The 12,047-nt window shown below is 51.1% G+C and overlaps 1 protein-coding gene across 2 annotated transcripts in view; it reads right to left on the bottom strand.

Moving 5' to 3' along the window:
* cby1 (chibby 1, beta catenin antagonist) overlaps positions 1–12,047 on the bottom strand; it is a 60,276-nt gene that overhangs the window by 10,259 nt on the left and 37,970 nt on the right. For both annotated transcript variants that reach the window (XM_087978121.1, XM_087978122.1), the window contains exon 4: positions 10,124–10,239. In XM_087978121.1, the coding sequence (XP_087834247.1) occupies positions 10,124–10,239 (116 nt within the window). The remainder of the gene's footprint in view (positions 1–10,123; positions 10,240–12,047) is intronic.

Here is a 12,047-nt window from a genome sequence, read left to right as displayed (position 1 = left end):
GCCATAACTATTAATTTAAGTTGGGGCAGTGCTTTGTAGAGGAATAAGACGGTGTTATTTTCTGGGTCTCTAGATTGTGAAGGAGCAAAAATAGCCTTTAGTAGAGTGATTTGTGCTTCTTGTCAGATGTGGGAGTTTAAAGAAAGTTTAAGGGTTACTGCGGATTATATCTGCAATAAATGCTGTTGGTTGCAAATCTTATCAGACCGAATGGATCGGATGGAGTGACAGTTAGAAGCAATGAGGAATTTGCAACAGCAACAGTATGTGATGGATGGCATTCATGGGGGGGGGGGAAGTCTCAGATACAATCATATAGATTGGTTAACTCTATAAAGAGAGGAAAGCACCTAGTTTAGGAGCCTTCTGTGGCTATACCCATTTCAAACAAGTGTGCTGTTTTGGAAAATGTGGGGGGTGATGGATCTCAGGAGAACGTTTCTGGTATTGAAATAGGCTCTAATGCAATGAGGGGTACGTCGGCTTCCAAGAAATTGATTGTGTCAGGGAACTCTCTAGACTGAGGTACAGACAGACATTTCTGTGGCCAGCAGCGAAAAATCAGAATGGTGTGTTGCTTCCCTGGTGCCAGGATCAAGGATGTCTCAGAGAGGGTGCAGAATGTTCTCAAGGGGAAGAGGGGCCAGCAAGAGGTCATTGTCCACATTGGAACCAATGGCATAGGAAGGGAATAGGTTGAGACTCTGAAGGGAGATTACAGAGAGTTCGGCAGAAATTTTATAAGGAGGTCCTCAAGAGTAGTAATATCTAGATTACTCCTGGTGCTACGAGTTACTGCGGGCAGGAATAGGAGGATAGGGCAATGAATGCATGGCTGAGGAGCTGGTGTATGGGAGAAGGATTCACATTTTTGGAACATTGGAATCTCTTTTGGGGTGGAAGTGACCTGTACAAGAAGGATGGATTGTACCTGAATTGGAAGGGGACTAATATACTGACAGGGAAATTTGCAAGAGCTGCTCGGGAGGATTTAAACTAGTAAGGTGGTGGGGGTGGGACCCAGGGAGATAGTGAGGAAAGAGATCAATCTGAGAAGGGTACAGCTGAGAACAGAAGTGAATCAAACAGTCAGGGCAGGCAGGGACAAGGTCGGACTAATAAATTAAACTGCATTTATTTCAATGCAAGGGGCCTAACAGGGAAGGCAGATGAACTCAGGGCATGGTTAGGAACATGGGACTGGGATATCATAGCAATTACAGAAACATGGCTCAGGGATGCGCAGGACTGGCAGCTTAATGTTCCAGGATACAAATGCTACAGGAAGGATAGAAAGGGAGGCAAGAGAGGAGGGGGAGTGGCATTTTTGATTAGGGATAGCATTACAGCTGTGCTGAGGGAGGATATTCCTGGAAATACATCCAGGGAAGTTATTTGGGTGGAACTGAGAAATAAGAAAGGGATGATCACCTTATTGGGATTGTATTATAGACCTCCTAATAGTCAGAGGGAAATTGAGAAACAAACTTGTAAGGAAATCGCAGCTATCTGCAAAAATAATAAGGGTGGTTACGGTAGGGGATTTTAACTTTCCAAATATAGACTAGGACTGCCATAGTGTTAAGGGTTTAGAATGAGAGGAATTTGTTCAGTGTGTACAAGACAATTTTCTGATTCAGTATGTGGATGTACCTACTAGAGAAGGTGCAAAACTTGACCTACTGTTGGAAAATAAGGCAGGGCAGGTGACTGAGGTGTCAGTGAGGGAGCACTTTGGGGCCAGCGACCATAATTCTATTAGATTTTAAAAAGTGGAGGAAAAGAATAGACCAGATCTAAAAGTTGAAGTTCAAAATTGGAGAAATTTTGACTTTATTAGGCAAGAACTTTCAAAAGCTGATTGGGGGCAGATGTTCGCAGGTAAAGGGATGGCTGAAAAATGGGAAGCCTTCAGAAATGAGATAATGAGAATCCAGAGAAAGTATATTCCTGTCAGGGTGAAAGGAAAGGCTGGTAGGTATAGGGAATGCTGGATGATGAGAGAAATTGAGGGTTTGGTTAAGAAAAAGAAGGAAGCATATGTAGGTATAGACAGGATAGATTGAGTGAATCCTTAGAAGAGCATAAAGAAAGTAGGAATATACTTAAGAGGAAATCAGAAGGGCAAAAAGGGGACATGAGATAGCTTTGGCAAATAGAGTTAAGGAGAATCCAAAGAGTTTTTACAAATACATTAAGGACAAAAGGGTAACTAGGGAGAGAATAGGGCCCCTCAAAGATCAAAGTTGAAACTTTATTGCTGGAACAGCACAGCAGGTCAGGCAGCATCCAGGGAACAGGAGATTCGGGCACAGGCCCTTCTTCAGGAATGAGCAGAGAGTGTATCTGCAGACCTCACTTTCTCCCCTCAAAGATCAGCAAGGCAGCCTTTGTGTGGAGCCGTAGAAAATAGGAGAGATACTAAACGAGTATTTTACATCAGTATTTACTGTAGAAAAGTATATGGAAGATATAGAAAGTAGCGAAATAGATGGTGATACCTTCCAAAATGTCCATATTACAGAGGAGGAAGTCTTGGGTGTCTTGAAACGCATAAAGGTGGATAAATTCCCAGAACCTGATCAGGTATACCATAGAACTCTGTGGGAAGCTAGAGAAGTGATTGCTGGGCCTCTTATGAGATATTTGTATCATCGATAGTCACAGGTGGGGTGCCCGAAGACTGGAGGTTGGCTAACGTGGTGCCACTGTTTAAGAAGGGTGGTAAGGACAAGCCAGGGAACTATAGACCAGTGAGCCTGACATTGGTGGTGGGCAAGTTGTTGGAGGGAATCCTGAGGGACAGGATGTACATGTATTTGGAAAGGCAAGGACTGACTAGGGATAGTCAACATGGCTTTGTTGGTGGGAAATCATTTTCACAAATTTGATTGAACTTTTTGAAGAAGTAACAATGAGGATTGATGAGGGAAGAGCGGTAGATGTGATCTATATGGACTTCATTAAGGCGTTCGACAAGGTTCCCCATGGGAGACTGATTAGCAAGGTTAGATCTCACGGAATACAGGGAGAACTAGCCACTTGGATACAGAACTGGCTCAAAAGTAAAGACAGAGGGTGGTGGTGGAGGGTTATTTTTCAAACTGGAGGCCTGTGACCAGTGGAGTGCCACAAGGATCAGTGCTGGGCCCTCTACTTTTTGTCATGTACATAAATGATTTGGACGCGAGCATAAGAGGTACAGTTAGTAAGTTTGCAGATGACACCAAAATTGGAGGTGTAGTGGACAGCGAAGAAGGATACCTCAGGTTACAACGGGATCTTGACCAGATGGGCCAATGGGCTGAGAAGTGGCAGATGGAGTTTAATTCAGATAAATGAGAGGTGCTGCATTTTGGGAAAGCAAATCTTATCAGGACTTATACACTTAACAGTAAGGTCCGAGAGAGTGTTGCCGAACAGAGACCTTGGAGTGCAGGTTCATAGCTCCTTGAAAGTGGAGTTGCAGGTAGATAGAATAGTGAAGAAGGCGTTTGGTATGCTTTCTTTTATTGGTCAGAGTATTGAGTACAGGAGTTGGGAGGTCATGTTGCGGCTGTACAGGACATTGGTTAGGCCACTGCTGGAATATTGCGTGCAATTCTGGTCTCGTTCGTATCGGAAAGATGTTGTGACCCTTGAAAGGGTTCAGAAAAGATTTACAACGATGTTGCCAGGGTTGGAGGATCTGAACTACAGGGAGAGACTGAACAGGCTGGGGCTGTTTTCCCTGGAGCGTTGGAGGCTGAGGGGTGACCTTATAGAAATTTACAAAATTATGAGAGGCGTGGATAGGACAAATAAACAAAGTCTTTTCCCTGGGGTCGGGGAGTCCAGAACTAGAGGGCATAGGTTTAGGGTGAGAGGGGAAAGATATAAAAGAGATCTAAGGGGAAACTTTTTCACAGAGGGTGGTATGTATATGGAATGAGCTGCTAGAGCAACATTTAAAAAGTATTTGGATGGGTATATGAATAGGAAGGGTTTGGAGGGATATGGGCCGGGTGCTGGCAGGTGGGACTAGATTGGGTTGGGATTTCTGGTCGGCATGGACGGGTTAGACTGAGGGTCTGTTTCCATGCTGTGCATCTCTACGCCTCTATTTCCCTAGCTTTCCACAGAGTTCTAGGGAACACCTGATCAAGTCCTGAGAATTTATACACTTTTATGTGTTTCAAGACATCCAGCACTTCCTCCTCTTTAATATGGACATTTTTCAAGATGTCACCATTTATTTCCCTACAGTCTATATCTTCCATGTCCTTTTCCACAAGAAATACTGATGCAAAATACTCGTTTAATATCTCCCCCATCTCCACACAAAGGCCGTCTTGCTGATCTTTGAGGGACCCTATTCTCCCACTAGTTACCATTTTGTTCTTACTGCATTTGTAAAAACTCTTTGGATTCTCCTCAACTCTATTTGCCAAAGCTATCTCATATCCCCTTTTTGCCCACCTGATTTCCCTCTTAAGTATACTCCTACTTCCTTTATACTCTTCTAAGGATTCACTCGATCTATCCTGTCTATACCTGACATGTGCTTCCTTCTTTTTCTTAACCAAACCCTCAATTTCTTTACTGAGCTGAAAATGTGTTGCTGGAAAAGCGCAGCAGGTCAGGCAGCATCCAGGGAACAGGAGAATCGACGTTTCGGGCATAAGCCCTTCTTCAGGAATGAGGAAAGTTTGTGACAAACTTTCCTCATTCCTGAAGAAGGGCTTATGCGCTTTTCCAGCAACACATTTTCACCTCAATTTCTTTAGTCATCCAGCATTCCTTACACCTACCAGCCTTTCCTTCCACCCTAACAGGAATATACTTTCTCTGGACTCTGGACTCTGATTTCTGAAGACTTCCCATTTTCCAGCTGACCCTTTACCTGCGAACATCTGCCCCCAATCAGCTTTTGAAAGTTCTTGCCTAATACCGTCAAAATTGGCCTTCCTCCAATTTAGAACTTCAAAGTTTAGATCTGGTCTATCCTTTTCCATCACTATTTTAAAACTAATAGAATGATGGTCACTTGCCCCAAACTGCTCCCCCACTGACACCTCAGTTACCTGCTCTGCTTTATTTCCCAAGAGTAGGTCAAGTTTTGCACCTTCTCTAGTCGGTACCTCCTCCCTCCCTCCCTCCCTCCCTCCCTCCCCCCCCTCCCTCCCTCCCTCCCCCCCCCTCCCTCCCTCCCCCCCCTCCCTCCCTCCCTCCCTCCCCCCCCTCCCCCCCTCCCTCCCTCCCCCCCCTCCTCCCTCCCTCCCCCCCTCCTCCCTCCCTCCCCTCCCTCCCTCCCCCCTCCTCCCTCCCCCCCTCCTCCCTCCCTCTCCCCCCTCCCTCCCTCCCACCCCTCCCTCCCTCCCTCCCACCCCTCCCTCCCCCCCTCCCCCCCCCTCCCTCCCTCCCTCCCCCCCTCCCTCCCTCCCTCCCTCTCCCCCTCCCTCCCTCCCTCTCCCCCCCCTCCCTCCCTCTCCCCCCCCTCCCTCCCTCTCCCCCCCCCCTCCCTCTCCCCCCACCTCCCTCCCCTCCCTCCCCCCCCTCCCCCACCCCCCTCCCTCCCTCCACCCCACCTCCCTCCCTCCCACCCCCCTCCCTCCCCCCCTCCCCCTCCCCTCCCCCACCCCCCTCCCACCCTCCCCCCCTCCCTCCACCCTCCTCCCCTCCCTCCACCCTCCTCCCCCCCTCCCCCTCCCCCCTCCCTCCTCCCCTCCCTCCTCCCCCTCCCCCCTCCCTCCTCCCCTCCCTCCTCCCCCTCCCTCCTCCCCCTCCCCCCTCCCTCCTCACCCCCCTCCCTCCCCCTCTCCCTCCCCCTCTCCCTCCTCCTCTCCCTTCCCCTCCCCATCTCCCTCCTCCCCCTCCCCTCCCTCCTCCCCCTCCCACCCCCCCTCCCTCCTCCTCCCTCCTCCCCCCCCCTCCCTCCTCCCCCCTCTCCCTCCTCCCCCCCCTCCCCTCCCCCCTCCTCCCCCCCTCCCCCCTCCTCTCCCCTCCCCTCCCCCCTCTCCTCCCCCCCTCCCTCTCCCCTCCCTCTCCCCTCCCCCCTCCCTCTCCCCTCCCCCCTCCTCCCCCCTCTCCCCTCCCCCTCCCCTCCCCCCTCCTCCCCCCCCTCCTCCCCCCCCTCCCCTCCCCCTCCTCCCCCCCTCCCCTCTCCTCCCCCCTCCCCTCTCCTCCCCCCTCCCTCCTCCTCCCCCCCTCCCCCCTCCCCTCTCCTCCCCCCTCCCCTCTCCTCCCCCCTCCCTCTCCCCTCTCCCCTCCCCCCTCCCTCTCCCCTCCCCCCTCCCTCTCCCCTCCCCCCCTCTCCCCTCCCCCCTCCCCCCTCCCTCTCCCCTCCCCCCCTCCCTCCTCCCCCTCCTCCCTCCCCCTCTCCCTCCTCCTCTCCCTTCCCCTCCCCATCTCCCTCCTCCCCCTCCCCTCCCTCCTCCCCCTCCCACCCCCCCCTCCCTCCCCCTCCCTCCTCCCCCCCCTCCCTCCTCCCCCCTCCTCCCCCCTCTCCCTCCTCCCCCCCTCCCCTCCCCCCTCCTCCCCCCCTCCCCCCTCCTCTCCCCTCCCCTCCCCCCTCTCCTCCCCCCCTCCCTCTCCCCTCCCCTCCCCTCCCCCCCTCCCTCTCCCCTCCCCTCCCCTCCCCCCTCTCCTCCCCCCCTCCCTCTCCCCTCCCCTCCCCTCCCCCCTCTCCTCCCCCCCTCCCTCTCCCCTCCCCCCTCCCTCTCCCCTCCCCCCTCCCTCTCCCCTCCCCCCTCCCTCTCCCCTCCCCCCTCCCTCTCCCCTCCTCCCCCCTCCTCCCCCTCTCCCCTCCCCCCTCCCTCTCCCCTCCCCCCCCCTCCCCCCTCCCTCTCCCCTCCCCCCTCCTCCCCCCCCTCCCCTCCCCCCTCCTCCCCCCCTCCCCCCTCCCCTCTCCTCCCCCCTCCCTCTCCCCTCCCCCCTCCCTCTCCCCTCTCCCCTCCCTCCTCCCCCTCCCCCCTCCTCCCCCCCCCCCCTCCCCCCTCTCTCTCCCCTCCCCTCCTCCCCCCCCTCTCTCCCCTCCCCCCTCCTCCCCCCCCTCCCCTCCCCTCCCCTCCCCCCTCTCCCCTCCCCTCCCCCCTCCTCCCCCCTCTCTCTCCCCTCCCCCCTCCTCCCCCCCTCTCCCCTCCTCCCCCCCTCTCTCCCCTCCCCCCTCCTCCCCCCCTCTCCCCTCCCCCCTCTCCCCTCCCCCCTCTCCCCTCCCCTCCCCCCTCTCCCCTCCCCTCCCCCCTCCTCCCCCCTCTCTCTCCCCTCCCCCCCTCTCCCCCTCTCCCCTCCTCCCCCCCTCCCCCCCTCCCCCCCTCTCCCCCCTCCCCCCCTCCCCCCCCTCCCCTCCCCCCCCTCCCCCCCCTCCCCTCCCCCCCTCTCCCCCCCTCTCCCCCCCTCCCCCCCCTCCCCTCCCCCCTCCTCCCACCCTCCTCCCCTCCTCCCCCCCTCCCCTCCTCCCACCCTCCTCCCCTCCCCCTCTCCCCTCCCCCCTCCTCCCACCCTCCTCCCCCCCTCCCCTCCCCCCTCCTCCCCCCCTCTCCCCTCCCCCCTCTCCCCTCCCCCCTCCTCCCCCCCTCTCCCCTCCCCCCTCTCCCCTCCCCCCTCCTCCCCCCCTCCCCCCTCTCCCCTCCCCCCTCCTCCCCCCCTCTCCCCTCCCCCCTCCTCCCCCCCTCTCCCCTCCCCCCCTCCCCATCTCCCTCCCTCCTCCCCCTCCCCCTCTGGGTGCTCCGGTTTCCTCCCACAGTCCAAAAATGTGCAGGTCAGGTGAATTGGCCATGCTAAATTGCCCACAGTGTTAGGTATATTAGTCAGCGGGAAATGGGTCTGGGTGGGTTACTCTTCGGAGGGTCGGTGTGGACTGGTTGGGCCGAAGGGCCTGTTTCCACACTGTAGGGAATCTAATCTAATCTAAGTTCTCTACTTGAGCCTTGTAGAATATTGTCAGGCTTTGCGGAGTCAAGAAGTGAGTTACTCACTGCAGTATTCTCAGCCTCTGGCCTGTTCTTGTAGCCACTGTATGTATATGGTGAGTCCAGTTGGTCAATGATAACCTCAGGATGTCGGTAGTGGGGATTCAGTGATGGTAACACCCTTAGATGTCAAGGGACAATGGTTAGATTGCCTCTTATTGGAAATCAACATTGCCTGGCATTTGTGTGGTGTGAATGTTACTTGTCACTTTTCATTCCAAGCCTGGATAGTGTCCAGGTCTTACTGCATTCAGACATGGACTGTTTCCGTAACTGAGGAATTGCAAATGGTACTGAACAAAAATGGCACGAACAAATTAGTGTAAAATATGATTATGAAAATCTGTGTGTATTTAATATAAATATATTTACTGACTATAAATAAAAATAGCATTAGGAAGAACTTTTGATGGTAAATTAATTGCCTGTTAAAGCTGGGGAGTCATGTTGAGGTCTACAACGTATTATCATTATTGAAATAACTCCACAGAGGCTGGTATCCTATCACCAAGTCACTCTTTGTTTACACATGGAGAATCTCTAACAGTGATCCAGCTTCCCCATAGCCAGCTCTCAGAGTGAACAGGACCTCTGACACTCCTGTTCATATCTGACACACAGGGCTCCCAATCAGGGAACTCATATTCTATGAGGTCCACCTGGTTGACTTCATTACAAGTCAAGATCAGAGTGGTGCTGGAAAAGCACAGCAGGTCAGGCAGCATCCGAGGAGCAGGAAAATCCATGTTTCGGGCAAAAGCCCTTCTTCAGGAAACTTTTGTCCAAAACGTCGATTTTCCTGCTCTTCGGATGCTGTCTGACCTGCTGTGCTTTTCCAGCACCACTCTGATCTTGACTCAAATCTCCAGCATCAGCAGGACTCACTTCTGACATCATTACAAAAACTACAATTATTTGGGACCATGGGCTGTAAAGTAGAGGTTCATGGAATTTTGATTGTTTGTTCTGTGAAGGGGACTTTGGGGGAAAAAAAAAATCAGAAACTTATTTTTTAAGCAGTATTTCAAAATAATCATGCAACCTACTCCAAATGACCAGACAAGCTAATTGGTGAGCTAATTGTTGCAGTATTTACTAAGATAAACTTTTATGATTCAGAGAAAAAGAGAGTCAAGAAGCAGATTCATTTCAGAAGAAAAGATCCATACCAAAAACTGTGCTGTTTAGCAACCTCAAAGTGGTCACTCTGGGAAAACGTGCTGTAGTGTTCAGTCAGAAAATTCAGTGAGTTGGCCTGTATCTCAGAAACAGACTGAGATAATCATACCTACCTGTGGGAAAAGATCTGCCACCCTGCCAATCCATAATAGGCCCACAAAAGCAAAATTGGCCAATGGTACTATAAAACACCCCGAATGCCTCAGCAGGGACCAAGCAGGCTGACAAGCCAAACTAGGCAGACAAGGGAATACACTTCAAGCTCCCACTAACAACGTCAGAGCAACTGCCCCAAGGGCAGTTTCACAACCCAGCAATACCAAAGACACCTAAACAACTGGTCAGACAGAGAGGCACCAGCAAAAGCAATATTCCCAGGACAAGACAATGGAAGCACCTCACCACTTCAGTGGAGACATTAACACCTACCTGTGAAGAGGAATGGAACCACTGATACTGTCAGGATATTGCATTATGTGAAGGACATTCATCCGATAACTATTTTCCAATTAGCAGATACATTGTATTTTCCCCATTTCTAATTAGCATTATTGTACAGCCTTATTATAAAATTGGTCTCATCCTCAGCTCTGGGAAGAGAAATTCTGACCTACCTGTACAGACTGTCAGTTCTGTGTCAGCCTAGTCAGTTTCTCTTCCAGCGATATCGTTTGTAATAAACTGTTTGTCAATTTCACTTCAAACTATGCTTTGTGATCTCCATCATTGTGGGCAAATTTCTCCAACACTACCGAAAAGGATACTCATCAGTTGAGTAGGAAATCAAAGACTGAAGTTAGGCGTGATACTTCACTGGGGTTGAATGTTTGCAAAGGAAAGTACTGGGAAAAACTATTGAGTTGTTCTTTTTGTTGTTTATCTTGAGATCTTTATGAATTGTTCTTTCCTTTCTTTTGTGTGATAAACTTTCACTCTTTTCGACAATTATCTGGCTTCCCCTTTACCCCTACCTGTGGACATCAGGGGCTACTCACCATGTCCAACAGAATGTCAATTTTGAGTCGGAGAAGGTTATTCTCTTCCTCCAGCTGCTGGTTACGTTTTCGCAGGCGCTGAACCTCTTTCTGTACGCCACTGTCCCCCACAGACTCTACAACACAAGAGATATTTCTTTAATGTGCACTTTCACAGGATGTAGGCACCGTTGGCTGGGCAACATTTATTGTGCATCCCTCATTGCAATTAGGGAAGGAGTTCCAGGATTTTGATCCAGCAACACAGAAGGAACATCCGACTGACACGGTTACAAGCAATGTGGAATAAGCCAATATACTGGGATGAAGGAGTAGAGAAACGCAGGGACGGGGAGGGGGAATGAGGGAAAATGAATCACAGAGTCCTGCAGCACAGGTGTCTTTTTTGCTAATGCAAACTCAGAGGAACTACTCAGTTCATCCCAATCCGCTTCTCCTTCCTCACAGGTTAATATACCTATCTTCCTTTTACAGATTTCTGGACATAAACCCCCCCCCCCCCAAGTGTTTCTGTTCCTGAAACAATTTTAAAATTGTACCATTTCATTTATATTGATTCACCTGTTCTTCCAAATTGCATGAATACACACTCACTTTTTGACCTACTCACAGTAATATCACAACAGGAATAAGCCACCTGATCGTTTCAGTCAGTTTTACCAATCAGTTAGAACCATACATTAACTCTGTTTGTTTATCTTCATGCGATAGACTATACATAGAACATAGAAAAGTACAGGCCCTTTGGCCCTCAATGTTGCGCCGATCCAAGCCCACCTAACCTACACTAGCCCACTATCCTCCATATGCCTATCCAATGCCCGTTTAAATGCCCATAAAGAGGGAGAGTCCACCACTGCTACTGGCAGGGCATTCCATGAACTCACGACTCGCTGAGTAAAGAACCTACCCCTAACATCTGCCCTATACCTACCCCCCCTTAATTTAAAGCTATGCCCCCTTGTAATAGCTGACTCCATATGTGGAAAAAGGTTCTCACGGTCAACCCTATCTAAACCCCTAATCATCTTGTACACCTCTATCAAGTCACCAGTAAACCTTCTTTTCTCCAATGAAAACAGCCCCAAGTGCCTCAGCCTTTCCTCATACGATCTTCCTACCATACCAGGCAACATCCTGGTAAACCTCCTCTGCACCCGTTCCAGTGCCTCCACATCCTTCCTATAGTATGGCGACCAAAACTGCACACAATACTCCAGATGCGGCCGCACCAGAGTCTTATACAATTGCAACATGACCTCAAGGCTCTGGAACTCAATTCCTCTACCAATAAAAGCCAGTACGCCATATGCCTTCTTCACCGCACTATTTACCTGGGTGGCAACTTTCAGAGATCTGTGTACATAGACACCAAGATCCCTCTGCTCATCCACACTACCAAGTATCCGACCATTAGCCCAGTACCCCGTCTTTTTGTTACTCTTACCAAAGTGAATCACCTCACACTTACCTACATTGAACTCCATTTGCCACCTTTCTGCCCAGCTCTGCAACTTATCTATATCCCGCTGTAACCTGACACATCCTTCCTCACTGTCAACAACTCCACCGACTTTCGTATCATCCACAAACTTGCTCACCCAACCTTCTAGCCCCTCCTCCAGGTCATTTATAAAAATGACAAACAGCAATGGTCCCAAAACAGATCCTTGCGGAACACCGCTAGTAACTGCACTCCAAGATGAACCTTTACCATCAACTACTACCCTCTGTCTTCTTCCAGCCAGCCAATTCCTAATCCAAACCTCCAGCTCACCCTCAATGCCATACCTCTGTATTTTTTGCAGTAGCCTACCATGGGGAACCTTATCAAACGCCTTACTAAAATCCATATACACCACATCTACCGCTTTACCCTCGTCTACCTTCTTAGTCACCTTCTCAAAGAATTCAATAAGGTTTG

This window comes from Chiloscyllium plagiosum, unplaced genomic scaffold (assembly GCF_037043375.1).
Source record: "Chiloscyllium plagiosum isolate Xiang-an unplaced genomic scaffold, Cpla_swu_hap1 HiC_scaffold_33, whole genome shotgun sequence".
NCBI classification, from domain to species: Eukaryota; Metazoa; Chordata; class Chondrichthyes; order Orectolobiformes; family Hemiscylliidae; genus Chiloscyllium; species Chiloscyllium plagiosum.
This window is presented reverse-complemented; position numbering and strand designations above follow the sequence as displayed.